This window comes from Ostrinia furnacalis, unplaced genomic scaffold (assembly GCF_004193835.3).
Source record: "Ostrinia furnacalis isolate ACB-3 unplaced genomic scaffold, ASM419383v2 OfSCF3147, whole genome shotgun sequence".
NCBI classification, from domain to species: Eukaryota; Metazoa; Arthropoda; class Insecta; order Lepidoptera; family Crambidae; genus Ostrinia; species Ostrinia furnacalis.
In genome coordinates, this window is record NW_021133386.1 from 14,862 (window position 1) to 37,678 (window position 22,817).

At 35.9% G+C, this 22,817-nt stretch overlaps 1 protein-coding gene and 1 non-coding gene across 2 annotated transcripts in view; one reads left to right on the forward strand and one right to left on the reverse strand.

Moving 5' to 3' along the window:
• Positions 1–718: 718 nt before the first annotated feature.
• On the forward strand, positions 719–825 carry LOC114357416 (U6 spliceosomal RNA). Its single transcript, XR_003656300.1, has one exon. It is a non-coding gene; the product is annotated as a U6 spliceosomal RNA (small nuclear RNA).
• A 951-nt stretch (positions 826–1,776) lies between these two features.
• Np (serine protease notopleural) overlaps positions 1,777–22,817 on the reverse strand; it is a 44,630-nt gene continuing 23,589 nt past the window's right edge. Inside the window, exons 4-9 of the mRNA XM_028311004.1 lie at positions 21,703–21,753; positions 15,011–15,188; positions 13,538–13,690; positions 9,187–9,302; positions 6,267–6,422; positions 1,777–3,515 (exon numbers count right to left, since the gene is read on the reverse strand). Of these exons, the coding sequence (XP_028166805.1) occupies positions 3,352–3,515; positions 6,267–6,422; positions 9,187–9,302; positions 13,538–13,690; positions 15,011–15,188; positions 21,703–21,753 (818 nt within the window). The 3' untranslated portion in view covers positions 1,777–3,351. The remainder of the gene's footprint in view (positions 3,516–6,266; positions 6,423–9,186; positions 9,303–13,537; positions 13,691–15,010; positions 15,189–21,702; positions 21,754–22,817) is intronic.

The window sequence follows — 22,817 nt, forward strand, 5'->3', positions numbered from 1 at the left end:
CTCACGGTGATATTTTGTTAGATAAGAAGAGGGTAGCATGAAAAATCTATTTCAAATAATTTCTTCATGTTCTACACAACCCGACCGGATTCTCCTACATTTTAATTAATCTATTTAGTGGATCCTCTCCTACATTTTAATCCATTTACCTAGTAGAGGGAAGTCTGAGGAGTACGATGAGAAAGCAACCAGGCCGTGTTGAGTCATGTTGAGTGCAATTTATTGTTAGAAGTATTGATCGGTCGCCGGACGGTCGAAATGAGTAGGTACTGTAGTCTTGTACTAGCCATCGGGAGCAAATTAAAAGTTGAATGCACTGAGCAATTAATCACTTTGTAATAGAGAACCGCTACACCTTAGTAATAGCAGTACCTAATAGAAAATAAACAAATAAAGTCATCGCGAATGGGATGTGCTACACACTACACTTTGATCTTAGAATGGGATGTGTTTATGAATTTGTGTCAGTCTTGTCTGTATAATCTGTGGGCCTTGACAGGTAGCCATTTTTAAAAGGGCTCTGCTGCTGTCTCGCTCTTCCACGATAGTTTTTCAACACGTGTGAGAGAGACAGTTGTGTTATTTGTAAAAACCGCCAATAGATGGCGCTGTTTTGACAGCTCCATACAAATGGGTTTGGAAGTATGAAAACCTGAATCGCGGTATCTTGATTTTTTATCCCGCTTAGTATATATAGAAATTTTCGGCCTTACCAAGTGTACTTGCTTCGGCAGTACATATACTAAAATTGGAACGATACAGAGAAGATTAGCATGGCCCCTGCGCAAGGATGACACGCAAAATCGTGAAGCGTTCCACATTTTTTGGACAATATTGTTTCTGAAAATCTGTTTCTTGATTCGACTTATTAAAAACTACTTGTTGCTTTTACTTATGTACCTAATTGGTTAATTTCATTTTTGTGTATTGAGAGTTATGTTTTGATTTCCTTGAGGAAAAGGGGTAGTTGCGCTTGGGAGTAAAATAATAATCCCTCCCTACTAATATTATAAGTTGGTAAATGCGAAAGTAACTGTCTGTCTGTGTCGCTCTCACGCCTAAACCACTGAACCGATTTTGATGAAATTTGACATAGAGATAGTTGCGACTTGCGAGTCCTGGGGAAAGGACATTAGAAAGTTTTTATTCCGGTTTTTGAAAAAAAAAATTTCACCCGGGCGATGCGGCGGGCGGAAAGCTAGTAGTTAAGTAGGTAACCTACCTATTGTAGTATTTTAATCTAGGTTAGGTTACCTTTTTTTTTTCGGGGAAATACCTACCTGAACCTATGTAAATGAGTTGACTTTAGAGTTGACTTGTGTGTTCTCAGACCAGTGCAGAAGCCGCTAGTCATAAGAATACTCTGTAGTCTCTACATTGATTTAATGGCAATAAACATTTTATTTATTTATTATTATTATTCTTGTTTACACTTTGTGTATCTCGATGTCTTATCCATCGGTGTTTTAATGGTATTCACGGGCCTAAACCAAGTGAATACCAGTACAATATAACTTAAATTATTATTATTATTATTAGATATTTAGATTGAGATCTGCTCTACCCAACCTGAAGACTGGTAGAGATAGGCCTCCCCTAATGATTTCCATAATGACCGGTTGGTAGCGGCCTGCACCCAGCGCCTTCCTGCAGTTCCTGCTACCTTTAAATTTATGAGGTCATCGGTCCACCTTGTGGGTGGGTAATGAATGATAACGTCACGTTAATGTTAAAAGAGAGGAGCTTTTAAAGAAAACTTCGTTAATATTTTGTGTGTTTATTATTAGACCATTTTGTCCTTGTATGTTTCTAACATACGTTGAACCATTCTCATACTTTTTATATGGCTAACTATAAATATATTTAATAAATGCATCTTTTCAAGTCAAATTCATATAAAATATTTACATTTAATCTTATTTTATACTTAGTTTAGATCTGTTACGTAAAGTTATTGATAAAAATGGAATGTAAAATTATTTTGTGAAATTAAAAAAACTATTTGAGCTATTTGTAGATTGAAATTGTTATCCTTATTAAAATAAAAAGCAACAAAATAATGCATTTTTACAAATTATTAGTTAATTAAGTACTTAATTATAAATTCGGAAGATTCATAACAATTAAACTTAAATTGACAACAAAAATAAATAATTATCTAACTAATACACAAATAGAAAATAGTCTTCTAAATTCGTTGTTAAAATAAATTCTACTTATTTACGTAGTTTTCACATTTTTAACAAAAATAATTAATTTTATTTTTGGACCGAATTAGCACCACATTCCAGTCTTCTTTTTATTTGTACCAATTTTTATTTATTTTCAAATTGGCAAAAATATACAAAACACTGTTTTTAATCTAATATTTTACTATTCTATTACCAACAAGTATCACTGCACGACTCTTAAATTAAGTAAGTTAATCTGTCTCTACCACAAGTCTCTACCATAATTTAAGCTTGTGAATTGGTTTTGTTTTCCGATGTAAAGAAGCTTTTTGACATATTCATGAAATGTACTATCGCCAACAGTGTTAACTGCCCATTGAAAGTCATGTCATCTCGTTCTATCGCAAAGAATCGCCATTTGATTAGAGCGAGAGCAAAAACGGAAATTGATAGTTAACAGTGTGGGCGTATGTACGTAAAGTATCAAGAAAAAATCTAATGAAAAATGTCTAACAGTTAAAACTAGTTTTAGAAAACTCAATAAAAAAGGTTTTGTTATCTTTTTAACCCTTCGCAGTACCTATTGAGCTGCTAAAGCTAAAGGTACAAAAATATAGCCCGATCTTCGATTCAAGTGAATTCAAGCCAAGAACGTTCTCAAACTTTTAATGTCATTTCAAAATTACGGTGGTTTGCTATTTATTAATGTCAAACCACTCAAAAACTTTAAGGCTGCAATGGCTGGAAACGTCAAACCCAATGTTGGTGCCAACTGCCAAAACCACTCGTCAGATGTGAGGATCTAGAAAATAGCCTATTGGCACTAAAGTTTGGTGGACAAGCTATTATCTGGGTAGGTCTACACGTTGGACGAGTGGCGGTAGGACCAACTTTGGGACCAACGAGTAGCAATTGTATGGTCAATTCCCAAACTGTAGTCATCCCTGTCAAACCTCACACTAGTATCTGTCAAAACGACCAGGGCCGTCTTTAACCAACTGGGGGCTAGGGATCGAGGGGACCAAGATTGAGTTTTTTTTTGGGGGTCCCCTCAATCGTCCAGCAAAGTACATAGTGAGATAGAGGGAACTGCAAATGACCCTAAGGCTCCATCCCACAAGTCCAGATATGCGGGGTCCAGTAAGGATCTCACAAAACCGGATTCCCGTGGGAAAGGGCCCTAAAACTGTAAGATCTGGTTGATCCAGTCTCGGAACTCGGAGATCCGGGTATACACGCCCGGCTGGTTGGGCTCCGCGCACCCGATGCCCCAGGAGATGACCCCGCCGAGAACGAACCGGTTGTCCCGGTCTCGCTGCACCACCATTGGGCCTCCGCTGTCGCCTGGAGAATAGAATTGGGTTTAAAGAGGTTTAAAGATTCTTTATTTCTCAATAAAAACATAATTGTCACTTACTTGAGAACAAAATTAAACTAAGTATAATTTACATTTGAATCGTTCGCACCGATATGTTTTATAAAAAGCATTGGCTTTAGCAAATTATACCATCTGATTGGCGATAAAAAGTAAATCAGTATAATATAGGTTCAAAACAAAATTAAATATAATTTTCTAAATTGTAACTATTAGTTTTAGACATTAAATTTAATAAGTAAGGCTCATTCTACAACGTCATGAATATGTAGGGCAAGTTTCTTTTTAAAAATATTTAGGGAGTCAATGCTTTTTATTGATGCGGGTAGTTTATTAAACAACTGTGCTCCCTCAAAGTTAAGCATTCGCTTGCCGTAATTTGTGCGTATCTTGGGTAGAACCAAATAGCTAGCGCGACGGCGCGTGCGCTTCGGAACCTGTTCTGACCGCGTCATCAGAGTGAGCGACGTATGGATGGTTTTATTCAATACGTTGCGTATGAGCAGGCAGGTATAATACATAAATAATTTTTTAATGTTCATAATTTGTGTTTCGCTATAAATCTTGGAAGTGGATGTGAGGTACGGATAATGAAATAATAATTTAATGATTTTATTTTGTAAGACTTGGAGTTCGGATATTTTTGTTTTTGAAGCACTACCCCAGATTTCAACAAGGTATATTAGGTGGGATTTTACAAGTGAGTTGTATATATTGTATCTTGATTTGCGGGGTATGCATCGTACTATGGGGCGTAAAGAAGCCATTAATGCGGAAATTTTTTTCTTAATATGGTCAATATGAACGTTCCATGTTAAGTGGCTATCTAAATAAAGACCTAAATATTTTTCGTGTTTTTTTTCTTGTAATGATGTAGTGAAGATTGTCAATGGGTTGAATGGAGGTATGTGCTTATTCTTCGCTTTAAAAATAATGTATGAAGTTTTAGATGCATTAATTGTTAATAGATTTTGTTGCAACCAGGTTGTGAGAGTGTCAAGATCATGTTGGGCATGTGAGATTAGATTATTCATGGATGGCCCAAAATAGAACAAACAGGTGTCATCAGCGTATAAGGTAATATGACCGTGTAGTCCAATTTTATCTATACTATTTATGTAGANCAGAACAGATCCGATAGTGGAAAAATATTGGTTAAATATATTACAAATACCTTCGGGGTCAGATGATATATTAGTTGATGTTACTAATTTTGGCGGAGCACAGCTGCTTTTCATTTTAAGATTAGATAGATTATTTATGAGACTCCAAGTCTTCTTGGGGTTGTTTTTGCAATCACGGAATTTGCCATAATAATAAGCATCTTTGGTCATTTTGATCTTATTAGCCACTTCCTCTTTTACTTAGAATAGAATTGGGTATTTATAGCATCTTTTTTATGCAGAACAAGGCAGGTATTTGAGCGCAATCGCCCCTTATGTAAGAGTAGGCGCACACCGTTGATTTTTCGTCGGCCGATAGTTTAGTCGGGCAGTTGATCAGTATGGGAATGTATGGGAGTGCGCACACTACGCCGATCCGATTTGGCCGATTCGTCATACAAATTAAAATCGAGCACAACTATTGGCCAACTAAAAATCAACGGTGTGTGTCTACTCTAAGTGAGATGCAGTATAGTATGGTAGGGGAGACCGAGGAGAGTTGTAACAGAGGTGAGTTGTCACAAAGCCGATTATCTGCGCCTATGACAGTTAAGGATCTGACTATTTCACGCAAACTGTGGTGTGTCGAAAGATCGACGAATTCGCAAAGTTGCTAGCCCGATAAACAGGTTTAGGTTCAGAGAAATTGACTTTGTTAGAATCCACCTCTGTTACAACATTTGGGGGGCTGACATGCCATGTCATGGGGAGGAGGGGTGCAATTTGTATAGCTCATGAGTTAATACCTGTGTTAATACTATCAAGTATCATCTTCAAATCCGTAGCCCAACATTCTGGGCGTGCCACCCTGCACCGCTTTGAGGATTTGTGCAACACAGCTATAAATAAAATAAGGTTACCTTCACAGCTGTCAGCGCCGCCTTTCCTCCTGCCCGCACAGATGAATATGTTCGGGATGTGCTCGTTGTACCCTGCGTCCTGATACATGGCTTCACAGAGGGAGTTGTTGATGACTGGCACTCACACCTCTTGGAGGATTTGTGCAATACAGTATTCCTCATCATCATTTTAGCCACAGGACGTCCACTGCTGAACATAGGCCTCCCCCAATGACTTCCACATTGCACGGTTGGTAGCGGCCTGCATCCAGCGCCTTCCTACTATCAGGTCGTCGCTCCACCTTGTATGTGGAGGTCCCACGCTGCGTTTTCCGGTACGTGGCCTTCACTCCAGAACCTTGCTGCTCCATCGGCCTCACACCTCTTGGAGGATTTGTGCAATACAGTTATAAATAAGGAGGTTACCTTCACAACTGTCGGCGCCGCCGCCTTTCCTCATCATCATCATTTCAGCCACAGGACGTCCACTGCTGAACATAGGCCTCCCCCAATGACTTCCACATTGCACGGTTGGTAGCGGCCTGTCTGTATACAGCGCCTTTTTGCTACCTTTATCAGGTCGTCGCTCCACCTTGTGGGTGGACGTCCTACGCAGCGTTTTCCGGTACGTGGCCTCCACTCCAGAACCTTGCTGCCCCATCGGCCTCACACCTTATGGAGGATTTGTGCAACACAGCTATAAATAAAATAAGGTTACCTTCACAACTGTCAGCGCCGCCTTTCCTCCTGCCCGCACAGATGAATATGTTCGGGATATGCTCGTTGTACCCTGCGTCCTGGTACATGGCTTCACAGAGGGAGTTGTTGATGACTGGCACTCGTACTTCTTGCAGGACACTAGGGAGCGGGCCGTCTGGAATGGAGGTAGAAACTGGTGGTAACTGTTTTGACAAGTTATTATTATCAGATAACAGATACAGAGGTAGGCGCTATAGACCACGACTTAGAAAAATAGTTTGATTTTTTTTCCCGTTTTCGCAACACTTCTCATTAATGCTTTACTACTATTCATTGATGGATATTATGGGCTATCCAAGATGCAACACTAAACGGTCATTCTCCGGATCTGGATTATTTTGTTGATTACCCCGACCTTTTTTATTTTTTAATTTAGAGTAAGTTTAGGTAAAACATTTCAAAATATACATTATTACGAGCATATTTTTTATATTGGCCCATCTGTAGCAAGCAGGAATAAAAAGTTATGCGACATCAAAATTTTCATGGTCGGGGTAATCAAAGTTGGGGGTCAGAGTAATCAAAAATAAAACAAAATATTTTATTTTCTAAGGTTTTTTTTAAAGTTATGGTAAAATAAATGTTATTATAACTAACCATTTGTTATTTTGATGTATAAACGACAATATTGTAAAGTTTCAATAAAATCTGTTAAGTAGTTGTTGCGTAAAAGAGTAAAAAACATACATTTACATTATACATATAATATTAGTGACTCAATGTCCTATGTCTCCTATATGGGACAGAAGGCGTCCACAACAGTCCTCCATCGCATTCGGTCTTGAGCTTCGTGTTTGATCTCGCTCCAAGTCTTAACAGTGCGCCGCTATGTTTTTTTGGCGCGACCACGTTTGCATTTTCCCTGGGGGTTCCAATCTAGAGCCTGCTTGGGGATGTGATCGGGGTCCCTTCGGAGAGTGTGGCCGATCCAGTTCCACTTGCAGCGTTTATTCTGCTGAAAGATCGGTATTTCGTGGCAGCGTTCCAAAAGTTCGTCGTTTGAAGATTTTGGAGAATTCGGCGAAGACAGCGGCTGAAGAAGATCTGCAGCTGGTGCGAGATAACCTTAGTGACCTTCCACGTTTCACGCCCATAGAGCAGAACTGGTTTGACGTTGGACCCGAATATTTTGATCTTGCTTGGGTCAATTTCCGTGACTGCCATACGGCTCGAAGTTGTGCGAAGGTAGCTCTGGCCTTGGCAATGCGCGAAGTGATGTCCTCTTCGGTACCTCCAGGCTCTGAAACGATGCTCCCGAGGTAAGTGAAATTGTGGACTCGTTGGACATCCTCTGCACCAACGGTGTGCAATTCCTCACTCCAGATCGCATCTCTTGGGTCTTCCGGTACTGATACCCTTGCTTTACCCTTTTTTCGGCACAATAATTAGAAGCCCCTTATGCCAGGCGTCTGGGAGTTCCTCTTCCATCCAGATGTTTTCGAAGACAGGTGTCAGGACGTTAACGGCGGAGTTTACATCGGTTTACAGCATTTCAGCGGTGATAAGGTCGAGTCCAGGGGTCTTGCCAATTTTGAGGGATAACATTATCTATGTATTAATAGGAGATAGGATTTCATTTTAGTAAAGGGTAATTTTGCTTATTAAACGTTATTTAGTTAATCATTCATTAGTAAAATTACAGTATTATTGATTACTCGGTGACAAAAGTCGGGGTAATCAAGGTCGGGGTAGTCAAAAAATTAAGGTTTATCCTGAGCCCTGCCCAATCTGTAAGTTGAATCCCATATGTTTTAATACACAAAAATGCGGTTACATGGACCATTATTCCTGTACATTCTCAAGAACTTTCCATGTAAAGAAACCTAAAAAAACAGGATAGAGTAAATCAATCGTGCACTGAACCAAGGTCGGGGTAATCATATTCTTATCTCGATAACTCCGAAATCCTGCGACGAGTTGCATTACCGATCACCTTGGCACGCAGGCCACCACTAAAGGTTCACGGGGTAGGATAGAGCTCGTTTCTAAATTGCGTAGCTAGGGACGTAGGCGCACATTAGTGACGTGTCGGGGTAATCACGGTTAACGCCCGGACACAACTTCAAATAGTTATTTTACAAAACTTTTTAGTCATATAGTTATATCGTATTTAATTTATCAATGTTTATTTAATCAGTAATCGATTACATAAGCATTAAAAGCGGTAATAATAACGGATTAATTTATACGAGCAAATTTGTTCTGAAATCGGGAGCGCGGACACGTCGTGGTAATCAATTTTTGACGACTTACGATTTTTTTTAAATTACTTAATTAACTATTATTAACTATATCTGTGGTTTAACAACAAGAACCAAAGTTATACTATTAGATAAAAATATTTGTTACTAAAATATTATGATATTCGGGTACTTTTTGGCCCCGGACACGTGATTTTCTTGGCCGGTGGAATGACCCTAAAATATTTTTTAAAAAGTAGTTCCTAAGATTAGCGCGTTCAACCAAACAAATAAACAACTCAGCATTCAACAAAATTGCCTACAAAAAATGTTGAATGTTGACATGTTTTGTTGAATGTGTAGGGCAAAACACGCGCAGCTGGAGACCCGACTACAGGGTGCGAATTTTTTAAAAATGACCCTCCAAGAGGACGATAAGGGGCCAAATTTTGTATGGAGAGACAAGATTAGATAAGGATTTAGACATTCATTTAGACCCGTGATTCTATATTTTAAAAGATATTCCCTAATGTGAACATGAGCGAAGCCACGGGTGAAATCATTCTAAAATCGGGACTATTCCCACCTCTCTTTCCTACCGCTGCAACTCCTATCTAGCCAGGGTCTACAGCTTGACCGCCAATAAAAACCAACCAGTGAAGGTCAAGTTTAGCTAGTTAAAATAAGTGCAACACTGACCGTCATACAGTCGTCCCCAGCCCGTGACGTAGGCAGTCTTCCCCACGTAGTCGTCGTCGTTGTCGGGAACACACACCGGGAGGATGTTGGGCTGGAACGTCACCGGCTCGTAGAACCTGTGGGAAGAAGGGGACATTTAAAAAAATCGTTCGTTTCAATCATTAGATAAATAATACAGTCAAAGCTCATATCGGTCAAAACCACTTTTGACTGCAATGCTCTTAGTCAATATCACTTTTGAGTGTTTTTTTGCAGTCAAAAGTAGTTTTATTGACTAACGCCCTTGGTCAAAACCACTTTTGAATGGAAAAATCAGTGAAAAGTGATATTGACTGATTAAGAGTCACTTTAATAGGCAGCACTAAAGTGTGCTGCCCAGACTATTTTCATTACATTACACGATACATTCCATTACACGTTACACCCGTCTGGATACGGCTTTAAAGCTGAAAGGTACCTAAAATATAGACCAAAAGATTTACTTTCGCTTTTATTTATTTTATTTTAGCTCTATAGTGAATTTTGCTTAGAGCCTCGTGTTGGTAGGCAGGATTTTGCTGAGGTCAAAATTACAAAATTCATTTCTTCTACGTTCTTGACATCAAAAAATATTTCGTAATATTCGTAACTGTTCCAAATGTTACAAGTACTAATTGTAAAGTTAATTAATCAATTTAATAGCCTACGCCTTAGATACAAAGAGCTATAAAACTTTTTTTACCCCCAACAGTTCACAATGGACCGACCTCGATAATGCAAAAAAAAAACCAGTCAAGTTATGTACTGAGGTGCTAAATGGTTTTAAATTAAATAAACGAAATAGTAGCATGTTTAGAATTCATGAAAGTAGGGTCATGTCGCCCATTTGCGTCCACCGCCCTATTTCCGTTCAAACAAAAAAAAAATCTTTCAAAAAAGCTCAAGAGTATGTGAATTGACTGATGGTGTCCGATCCTTCATTTCTGTCAAATAACACCAACACTGCAGTGACAAGTCAAGTGACGTCAAAAACACTGCAGTACGGTAGCATCAGGTGAGATACAGGCCAATAGCTTCCTCGTTGTGGATAAAAAAAAAAGTAGTTCTTGCAATTCACGAAGGAGAGTGAGCTTTACCTGTGTGTGTACGTGTACATGCACATAACGATAATGTAAAGTCTATCAAAACTTTTGAAAAACGAACAGTAGCGAGCCACCATACATGTAAAGCTCACTCTCCTTCGTGAGTTGCAAGAACTACTACCGTTCTGCAGTGTTTTTGACGTCACTTGACTTGTCACTGCAGTGTTGGTGTTATTTGACAGAAATGAAGGATCGGACACCATCAGCCAATTCAAATACTCTTAAAATTTTTTGAAAATGTGGAAATGGGTTGGATTTAGACAATAAATTAAGATGGACTTTTCAAATACAATCTTTATGCAAAAAACTAAGTAAGTTCTCTTATGCCCTATACATGTTGCGGAAGATATCCAATGAATCAACAGTATTAACGGCATATCACGGATACGTCGCGTCAATCTTACGATACGGGATAATCTTTTGGGGTAATGCTACTGACCGAGAGCTAGTGTTCAGAGCACAGAAGAGATGCGTACGTGCAATCTGCCAGCTAAAACCCACAGATACATGTAAACCTCACTTTATACGGTTGAACCTTCTAACTTTGCCATCTATGTATATTTATGAAGTTGCGGTCTTCGTCAGACAAAACCCAACATTATTCAGAAGTCATCACAGATCACGCGACAAGAATTTAATATGTAAGGATCCTTATAAGACAACTTTTTTTGCTAAGAATATTGTAGGCATGGCACCCAAGATTATAAATAAATTACCAAAAGACATTAGATTAATTGAACATCTAAATTCATTTAAAAAAACTTTACTGACTTATTTAATTAATAAATGTTATTATAATATATCTGAATTCTTTGACGATAAATCTAATTAGTTTATGTAACTGCCAAATTTTATTGTTGTCTGACAAATTGTATGCTCTTTGAGCGGAACATAGTGATACTACCTAATGTAACATGTCACCATTTCACCTATGATTCACAATAAATGATTTTTGTATTTGTATTTGTATTTGTATTTGAAATATTTTTTTTTGTTTGAACGGAAATAGAGCGGTGGACGATATAACTAAAATAATCTGTACTGCAGTATCGAGATCTACGTCAAATGTGGATTTAATACCAAACTCATGAAGGAAAAATGTATGTCTGACTGATGATACGTAGGTATCACGTCAACAGTGAGAAGTAGGAAAAGATAAGTAGAAACTAAAGATAAGTAAACCCTCTCTACATCTCTACCGATGAAAGCATGTTTACGGACATGCCTTCATCCGTAAGAGAAGAAACCCCTAAGTAAAAAAGGCCCAATTTGAGATACAGCCTCTTTCTATTAATAACTTAGTTTTTACTACGTCACGCGGTGCGGTCACTCACCACTGCACTTGACCTCTAAGCTGGTATTGACATCACATTAGAATCACAGTTAGCCGTTAGCGAATGACAATGTGCCATGTGGGTGTCATCTTTGTAAATTGCACGTTTGGTTTGGATTGAAGGAGAAGGTATAATTTGAAGCAAGCTTTCGGCGTTCCAGGAAATATTTTGCAAATTCAATGTCATTTTCTAAAATAGAAATTGACATTGAAATCGCAAAACTTAAGGCTTTGCCAGAGGTGGAATTGTGTAAAGCAATCGTAATCATTTGACAGTTCATAACGTACGATAAAGTCAGTTAAACAAAGCGTTTGACAGAATAATGGTATATACGTTATGAACTGTCAAATGATAACGATTGCTTTAAACAATTCCACCTCGGTATAAAGTAATCGTAATCATTTGACAGTTCATAACGTATGATTATTCTGTCAAACGCTTTGTTTAACTGACTTTATCGTACGTTATGAACTGTCAAATGATTACGATTGCTTTACACAATTCCACCTCTGACCACTCCGTCTCTGTATTTATACAGAGTGAAAACGATAAGTGATCTCATTCGATTATTTCTAAATTATACAATATATCGAAAAACTGGTTACTGATCCTAAAAGTGCGAGTATGAGATCAGATAATCTGGTTGAATTTCTAACTATAACTTAAGTAAGTTATTTAAATTGGTTGCAAAGAGGACTTCCTCTTTGAAACCAAAGATCTAGGTTTGCTGAAATATCTACAACAGGCAACTGTTAAGTGTATGTGGCTCCTTTAGGGCACTCACAAGTATACACATCCCAAATACAACTTGCTCTACCACCACTTTGGGACACTAACTATAATTAAAAAATGCGGATAATACTAGAGAATAGGACCCTTAATTTAATTTCGTTAAGTATCCTCAACACTTACTTTGACACAATGTCATAATTTATCTATGGGTGTCATGCCTATAATTTGGTTTTGAAACGTATTATTTACATGCCATAATGGTAGAAAAAAATATTTTTAGTGGCTGGCAACTTTAACTTTGACATTAGTGAGCCAAAATGGTGACTAGAAGATTTGCTCTGCGGACTGCTCAGGTAAATATTATTATTTTACTATGTTTCGTATGTACCTAATTATCAAATAATTTCGTTTATTCCTATTTATATGACTTATAAACATTACAATTTTGTTATTTTCAAGCAACGACTAATTCGGAAATAAACACTACAGGTCTGTAAACATGAACGTTAAGTATACTCAACAAAATATTATGCTTGACAATTTAATGTGGTTGGTTAATGTTGAGCATAGTCAACAATTTCGCATGGTGTGGGTTTATGGAAATAATATGTTTTTGAAATGTTTTTGCAAAATAGATAGGCATGGCTGTTTTTTTATTACATAGTGTGTTTACTTGTTCTTTACTACCATAGTAACTGTACTAAAAAATCAAATGTTATTTACATCCCAATTTTCACGATGAATTCTGTTTAGCTTATCAAAAATGATGGGTCGTAAAGGCACTTTTTTTGGGATTTTCGACAAACTAAATATACAGATCGATAGAGAATGAAATTCTGAGTAAAACTGTATAAATAACTCATTTTCGGTATTTTGTCCTTTACGACCTTTGAGCCCAGAGGTATCGATATGATGCATGCAGGCTATTAAAACAAAGAGGTAAAGGTGAGAAAAAACTGTGCCAAAAGGCACCCGCTCAGCAATTATCGTGACATGCTCAAAAGGGTAAGTCACGGAGCTGGTCTTCTGCGGACGCCCTTGCTTATGCGTCCTTTGGAGAAGACACCGACTGAAAATAATGTAACCGTAATTCTAATAACAGTGAAAGTTCGATGTCTCTCTAAGGGGCGCGCGACTATCTATCAGCTAGATTATAGCTCTTACCTGAGTAAAGCCAGGTCGTACTCAAACGTAGCTGGGTCGAAGTGCGGATGGCTGGCTATGATCTGCACCCTTCTCTCCGCGAAGCCGAAGGGCTCGTTGTCGTTCGCCAGGTCATGCTCCCCGAGGCGGACCAGCAGTTCCGAAGGTGGGACGCTGGAAAAGTATTAAATAATGTTATATCCACTAGCTTAGCAATTAATATACTATCAAGAAGATTAAAATTATTATCTGGGCCTCCCTAAAATGTCTGGCCGGCGTGGGTAGTGTAGACGCATGTAACTTTTAATTTTTCAAAAGTGTAGAGTCATTTTCTCAGACTTGCAGTTTTACCCAAAACGTCCATCAGCGACAAAAGTACGATTTATGTACAGATTTACGATGTTTGAAGTCAATATTGACTGCTCTGTCTGTTGATTGATCAATAAAACTCAATAGATGTAACTTCAACAATAAAATCAAAGTCGATTTAACCTCTAAGGACATTGATGCACGTAAACACGTATCAATTGACTCTTATATTTTGACCCCATGCAGGTTAATCGACAATAAAGGACGCACGTATGGTTTGCGAGGATTTTTCCTTTTATATCCAAAGTATGACGTAGGTTTGGTAATGATTGTTTTTATAAATAACTAAAAAAACTAAGCTTGTCTCGCAGCTTTGCACGCTCCAAGACTCTAAAGATAGCGTAAGTGAGCTATTCCTTAAGATAGAGACTTAACATTGTATAAAAATAAATCAGGATTAACTTCTAGTAGGACTTTATGCTGTAACTCATGTGTATTATAAAATATCTTCGTATTTTATTTTTGAACTCTATCAGTCAGAATTCACTAAAAGTTAATCATTATTTCATGATAGAGTCCCTAATAAGAGAAGAATCGCAATAAAACTGTCCATGTCATGTCGTGGCAGCCTCTAATTAAGACAACACTTAGTTCTAAGCACTTTTAGCTATAGTAATTCCATGTATGCGTGTTTGTCTTGTTGGTTGTCCTAATAGATAAAATAAAATAAATACAAAACTGCGAGAGAAGCTTGGTAGTTAATTAAAAGCTCAGTAAATAAACAGGTCCACCAAAGTAGAATAAAACCAGCCCCCATTAAATTCCCATGGATGTCGTAAGAGGCGACTAAGGGCGACTAAATATTATATGAACATTAGAACTGCTCAACTTTTGAAATTAAATGACCTGTACGGCTAGCACGAAAAACTTTCCAGTTCGAATCGTTTGAATCGCCATCAAAAGATTTAGTACGAAAACTACAACATCGTCCTTGTGAACGTGTCGTAAAGTGAACTTAGTAAGAGAAATGGTTGCAAAAAACTAATTTTGAGAATCAAAATTTTCACTTTATCGTTACATTCGAAGGTTGAGTAGCGAATTTTGTCGAATACGCAAACGATTCGAAGACGAAAGTTGTTCATGCTAGAGGTACCGATGAGGATTATACAAAATCAAAGTACTTACTGCTCAACACAATGCGCAGCGGTGATCGCCCAGTTGTCATTCAGCAGAGCAGCACCACATTTATGAAGGTACGTCGAAGTCCTGTACTGACGGAGGGAGATCTGCCAGGGCCACTGTCCGAAGGCCGACTTCTGGCCCCCCACGATGCGGCCTTGAGGCCACAGGCGACGGCCACACACTGCCATCAACAATAGAGTCGAGTTCAGAATCATTTTTAAATAAAAAGTTTGCTTTTCACTTGTTTTTTAGGTCAAAAAGTTTTTTATCACTCCTTTCCTGAGTCAAAAAGTTGTTTTTCACTTGTTTTTTTTTACTTAAAAAGCTGTTTTCACACCCCTCGTGAGTTAAAAGTTCTTTTTAAGAATTAAAAAACCGGCCAAGTGCGAGTCGGGCTCGCGCACAAAGGGTTCCGTAGCAGCAAATATAATAAACTTATTATGTCAATTTAATCAACCTATCTCAAAAACTATAAGAGATACTTTGATCAAACCAAAAATCGTTGAAAGAGTTAATTAGCATGCATCACCTCTTAAGAATTAAAAAACCGGCCAAGTGCGAGTCGGGCTCGCGCACAAAGGGTTCCGTAGCAGCAAATATAATAAACTTATTATGTCAATTTAATCAACCTATCTCAAAAACTATAAGAGATACTTTGATCAAACCAAAAATCGTTGAAAGAGTTAATTAGCATGCATCACCTCTATTTTTTTTAGAATTTTATACCCCGTAGTTATAAAAATAGAGGGGGGGGGACATACTTTTTACGACTTTGAGAGCTGATATCTCAAAAACCGTTCACTTTAAGAAAAATGTTTTTTAGAAAACTTTATATCATTTTAAAAGACCTTTCCATTGATACCCCACACGGGTATGTACATCGAAAAAAAATTTTCATCCCTCAGTTACATGTATGGGGGGCCCCACCCCCAATTCTTTTTTTTACTATTTAGTGTCATAATTTTGTAGCGGTTCATACAACACATATTCCCATCAAATTTCATCACTGTAGTACTTATAGTTTCCGAGTAAATCGGCTGTGACAGACGGACAGACGGACAGACGGACAGACGGACAGACGGACAGACGGACAGACGGACAGACGGACATGACGAAACTATAAGGGTTCCGTTTTTGCCATTTTGGCTACGGAACCCTAAAAAGCTCAAAAATATTTTTCGCTCCTTTTCTAAGTCAACAAGTTCTTTTGCTCTCCGTTTTCTAAGTTGAAATACACTTTTCACTCTTTTTAACGTCAAAAAGTAGTTTTACACTCCTTTTCTACGTTAACAAGTCCTCTTTTACTAATTTTCTAAGTCAAAAAGTTTCCTGATATGAAAATTTCATTTTTTTTAATTCAAAATAGGTCTGTTTAGTTGAAACGGAAACGTTAAAGTGAGGTCTTATTTAAGGTAATAGCCATAGAACTTAACACTTGATTAAACATCACTGATTTAGTTTAATTTCCTTATTAAGAAACCACTGAATTACAGTTCTTAAGTCCATTTGATAGAGTTCATTATCATTCTAAATCGCTGGTTATAGTGTTACACTTTTTGCTTGCATAGTATTGATGGTTTGTCTCTTCATACTCCCATGACATTGTATAAGTTTGCTATTGCACACGTAATTACTGTAAAAACACGGTTTAATAACACTTTGTACTTGTGTTTATTCACACAAAACCACTTAAGTTTGGTTTTAAAAAGCAAAACACGTCTCAGCTTAGTGACATCTTTACACTAAGAACTTTTGTATAGGATTTTTGTTCTCCTGACTTTGTGCTTTGTATTTCTGGGCAATCGTTGGCCTAATTCAAAATTAGAACACTAACTGGCAACTCATCTTTTTGAAAAAGGATAATGAGCACTTTTTTTTCATTTTCACGACCTTTTTGATTAACAACAAAAAGTTTTGAACACTCAACCACTTCACTTTCAAAATGCGAACAATACGATTCTATTTTTGAAATTTTGAAATCCGAACAGTCATATGCAATGTCCTTGTGCTTGGCCGTGGCGCGGGCGCATCGTCCGACCGCTGACAAGTCTTTGTTTGAATTCCGAACGACGAGTGCTTTTTTTATTGTTTTTACTTGATACATTGTAATGGCCAGTTCTTTGACCTATGGGAGCAGCTTTTTGCTAACATTTTATTGTACCTACTCTAATGATTGGAGTTAGATCTTGTATACTAATTTCATCTTCTAATGCAATAAACTCTTCATCAAACTTACAGCCATAAAAAGCGCAATTCTTATTTACCTCATGAATTATGATTTATATTGTCACTTGGAAAATTAAATGGGAATCGTTTCTTGCAAGTGACTTTTTTATTGTTTCTTTTTGCTGTGTTATAATGGCATCATGCATATTTTTGTAGCAAAGCACATATTACAAATAAATAATAAAATAGGTAAATAATCACTTTTAATTAAGTAATTGCAGGAATATCACCCATATCGATACCTCTGGGCTCAAAGGTCGTAAAGGACAAAATACCGAAAATGAGTTATTTATACAGTTTTACTCAGAATTTAATTCTCTATCGATCTGTATATTTAGTTTGTCGAAATTCCCAAAAAAAGTGCCTTTACGACCCATCATATTTGATAAGCTAAACAGAATTCATCGTGAAAATTGGGATGTAAATACCATTTGATTTTTTAGTACAGTTACCATGGTAGTAAAGAACAAGTAAACACAAATTTTTGGGCGTATAATGTACATGTAGTATATCTATTGTCCTATACAACCTTACATTTTCATACCCAAGTCTAAATAATTTGTCCTTTACGCCCTTAGATTATCTAAACAAATATTTTAAAAATCTACACAGTGAGGATATTAAAATAACTGTGAAGGTAAATTTTATAGACGTTTCTTATAGTATTTAAGTATGTGCGTTTGGAACAAATGAAAGAACCTAAAAAATCATCAAAAATACAGTGTGAGTCACGTTAAAGTGTACATATGAAAATAGACGAAACTAGACCTATTTTTATCGACAAAAAAGAGGTCAAAAATTTTTTGCGATTTTTTTTTAATTTTTTATAGAATGTTTTTTCTTCCAATTACTTATTGTAAAGAAAACGTAATAACTTTTAAATTATGCGGTATATCCTGATAAAATAAAAACAATAATAATGCTAAATAACAGGCAATACTGAAAAAATACATAAACTACCCAGAAAATGCCAACAAATAATAAAAAATGAGACTTTTTGAAAAAAATCTGCTTAAAAATTCGTATTTTTTTGGTTATTTGATAAATTTCTCAAAAAAATGTCCCTATAACAGGTGGTTTTTATTATATCGATACCTCTGGGCTCAAAGGTCGTAAAGGACAAAATACCGAAAATGAGTTATTTATACAGTTTTACTCAGAATTTAATTCTCTATCGATCTGTATATTTAGTTTGTCGAAATTCCCAAAAAAAGTGCCTTTACGACCCATCATATTTGATAAGCTAAACAGAATTCATCGTGAAAATTGGGATGTAAATACCATTTGATTTTTTAGTACAGTTACCATGGTAGTAAAGAACAAGTAAACACAAATTTTTGGGCGTATAATGTACATGTAGTATATCTATTGTCCTATACAACCTTACATTTTCATACCCAAGTCTAAATAATTTGTCCTTTACGCCCTTAGATTATCTAAACAAATATTTTAAAAATCTACACAGTGAGGATATTAAAATAACTGTGAAGGTAAATTTTATAGACGTTTCTTATAGTATTTAAGTATGTGCGTTTGGAACAAATGAAAGAACCTAAAAAAATCATCAAAAATATATAATAAAACTATTTTAGAGTGTAACATTTATGTGATTTGTACATATAAAATGATGACATCTACCCACATCGGGTAAAGTAATGTTGCTTTTTATTATTTCTCATATTTGAAGAAACTAGGTATTTGTCAGGTATAAGATAATTATTAAAAGATGATTTAAGAAAATAAAAACATGCTATAAAATAACGTATTACCTAATTAAGTTAGGATAGTCATCATAAAAATTGAAAAAATGAAAAAGCTAGATTTGTTAAAAATATTATGAAAAAAAAAGTCACCTTACTGTAGTACCTTAGGTGTCATTATTTTGTATGCACAAATCACACAAATACTACTCTTTATAATTATTTTTAATGATTTCCTAGTAATTTTGACTAACGCCCTTGGTCAAAACCACTTTTGAGTTTTGACTGTTACAATTATAGTTTCTAAAGTTATTTGGATCAGCTAATAAAGATTAACTAGTAGGAAAAATATTTACACAACATGGGAAAATATATGTTGAAACTTAATCTACTAAAAAGCGTGAATGCAGTTTTAAAAATAATTGGCTTTTAAAAATGGTATTATGTAGGAGTAAAGTAAGTGGATGTACTTTACTGGAATGAAAATCTTCCTACTTGTAATCTTACTTATCTAACTTTTCTACTTTTATACCAAATACAATGACATAATTTTAAGCTACTATGAATTAATAATGTTTAATTTATTTAAAATTTAGAATAATAATTATTCTAAATTCTTATTAAATAATATAATAAATAATTAATATAGTTTGGTTTTCGTTTGTCCTTAATAATTCTATTCTATCTGCATTATCATAAGGTCAACTGGTGGACAGACTGCCCTATGGAATTAAATCCGCTATTGGTAGTTTTTCGAAACAATAATAATGATTAAATAAATAAATAAAATTAAATTGGTTTCGGTTTTTCCTATAAAGTAGACATTTATGAAGTTTTATTTAAAAGCATCATAATATTTATTTTCTAAATTAGCTTTTATATCGGAAATAGTTTCTTCTAGTTCGAAGATATCAAAACTTCTACTTAAATAGTTTCATAAATTGTGTGCATTAAATTATGAAGCTACGGAAAATCATTTTATTTCATTTAAAAGACCATAATTCATTAAAAATATGTGAAGAAATGGTATATTACATATGAAATACCATAAAATATTAAATATTTAAGCTAAATCATCAATTTACCCTTTCATAATACCTTACCTGGGTGTCCCGTTACGACCCATGAAAACCTACAAAACTATGTAAATTGTCATTTATTACCTTAGTTTTGTAGTTTTGTGAAATAAAAATAGACTTACGTCCTGAGTAACTTGCGTAGGACGAATATTTGAGGGGCGTAAAGGTCTTTTTATTGTAATTTTGAGGGCGTAAAGGAAATCTATCTCAGTAAATACAGCTCTAGTCCAGTTTTTCAATACCTCTTCGGAAAATGCTGTGAATTCTAAGCACTTTCTTCATAAGTCATAATTTAATAGCTCAAAAAACAAAAAAGTTATCGTCGAATAAAAAAATAAAAAAACGTTTTTTGCTTCTCCTGAAAAGTCGTACTTTGTCCTTTACGACCTTTGAGCCCAGAGGTATCGATATTAATAAAGGTTGACTGGACGAGAATGCCATATGGCATTAAGTTCATCGTTTGTACCCTGTTTAATGTACAAATGTATGGGGGACTCTTAATCATTCTTACTCTTTACCCGACTGCGCCAAAAGGAGGGTTATGTTATGGCTTTTGTTTAATTTTTCATGAATTTCCAAGTTCGTGTTCCTTCAAAGACGTCACTTTCCTTGTCGCAAACTGATAATCAATCATTAATTAATAATTAATCAATCTTTTTGTCTGCTTAACGTCATTATCGTACTAGTATAACAATCGTGAATTAAAATTAAAACAATGGAAGCTGCAGATGTAATTAAATGAGATAATCGCCGCAATTTGTTGAGGGCAATTTAATTTTAGACTTCCTTGTCGAGGCCTCTGCTCTATGTGCATATTGTGCTATGATTTTGATTTATTTATGGTTGACTCGTAGATAAAGACCTCCTTAACCAGAAGCTTTATGGCAGCTCTTATTTAGCCTATTAAAATTTAATCTAGGCCCGTTTGAATTGAGATTTTTGGGTTGAGCGTGCTCATCATACTTATAATCAAGTAGATTCGTTCTTGCAACTCACGAAGGCGAGTGAGCTTTACTTGTATGTGTACGTGTAGTCGTGTACATGCACAATGATAGTGTAATGTGTATCAAAACTTTTGAAAAACGAACAGTAGCGAGCCACCACATATTTTATGTTCTGGTAAAGTTCACTCGCCTTCATGAATTGCATCAATTATTTATGAACCTTTTCATATTTAATGAGACTTGGACCTTAAAACATACTGAGCAGGTGAACTTTTTGACTTTAGAATTTTAATGATCTTCGAGTAAGTTTGTTTTGTAATTTATGTGTTGTTGATTATTTCATTCTTTAAAGAATTTCGCTTTTCTAATTCTACATCTCAAGGATCGAAAAACACGATACTTATGTAGTAATAATCAGATTACGAGAACTTATATCATTTAGCGATATTAGACAAGTTCTATCACTTGCTAATCGAGACTATTCCCACCTCTCTTTCCCACCGCTGCAACTCCTGTGTAGCCAGGATCTACAGCTTGACCGCCAATAAAACCCAACCAGTGAAGGTTAAGTTTGTCCCGGGGGAAAGTTAAACTGTCATTGGACCCGCAACGAAATTAATCAGAAGAACTTACGAGGAGTGTGAACATGTTGACGATTCAAAAATTTTACTAATTGGTGGCTAACTCAAATTATTTTTGTCTATTAAACTTATCCTTTTATAATAAAAAATAAACAGAAAACTCACCTTCCTTATAATTTGACATGTTCAGTGAGCTCAGAGTTGTCGTTACTGGCACTAAAAACAAAAGCAAATGGGTTTTATTATTGTAAACCACAAAAACAACTAAAAGCATCATAATAAAATGAATTATTTGCGGTATTGGGATTTTAATAATCATAAAAATAGAGTTTTATTGCTTACGAAGGTCCGTGTTATGATATTATGCTTAGTGTCCGACCGAATATGAATTTTCAGCCGAAAACGAAAACGAAAACGAAGCTTCGGCTGCAGTCTCATTTTCGGCCGAAAACGAAAACGAAAACGAAAATGACCTTCAACTGTCAAATTTTTATCTTTTTCCGATGAAATATCCATAATTTTCGATGCTTTTACTTTCAAATTGTTTAAGTAGTCGCAAACAATATGAGAAATGCAAAAACTTCGAAAACCGTAAATATTTTGACCAAAAACATATTGACGTTTGATAGTTGACAGACGGATTTGGGATTTAAGAATAAATTTTATTAAAGAAAACCGACATTAGACTAAAAATTTAAGATATTTATAAATGTATTCTTAATGGAATATTATTTCCAGTCTATACTGGAATATTGCTTTTTCCGTTTATTTAAGCAAGTGAAGAAGAAATAAAAGGTGACCAGAGGGAATATTTTCACTTCAAAAATGAATACAAATAAAACTAATGATTTTTTGCCTGAACTTCAAATATTGCTCAACTGCGAACGCTCTGTGGGCTCCCGACCAGTGACTCATGGCGTATTTAAATTTGGCTTTGTATTCAATTTTGAACTTTAAAATTTTCCGCTGGACATCCTTTACAACGTAATCTTACTTCACAACTTCAAAACAGTGTGACAATACCGCGTCCGTTCAAGTCTGATTGGAACCATGAGTGCACCCCATTCACTCTGAAGATATCCAAACGTTATACGTCATCATCTTATTCACGTATTTCTGATATTTGGTTTGGCCGAAGCTTCGGCTGGTTTTTGGCCGAAAACGAAAATATGGCCGAATGTCCATTTTTTGGCCGAAAATGGCCGAAAACGAAAACGAAAACGAATATTCGGTCGGTCACTAATTATGCTCAAAACTCGATTCAAACTTAAGTATTGATT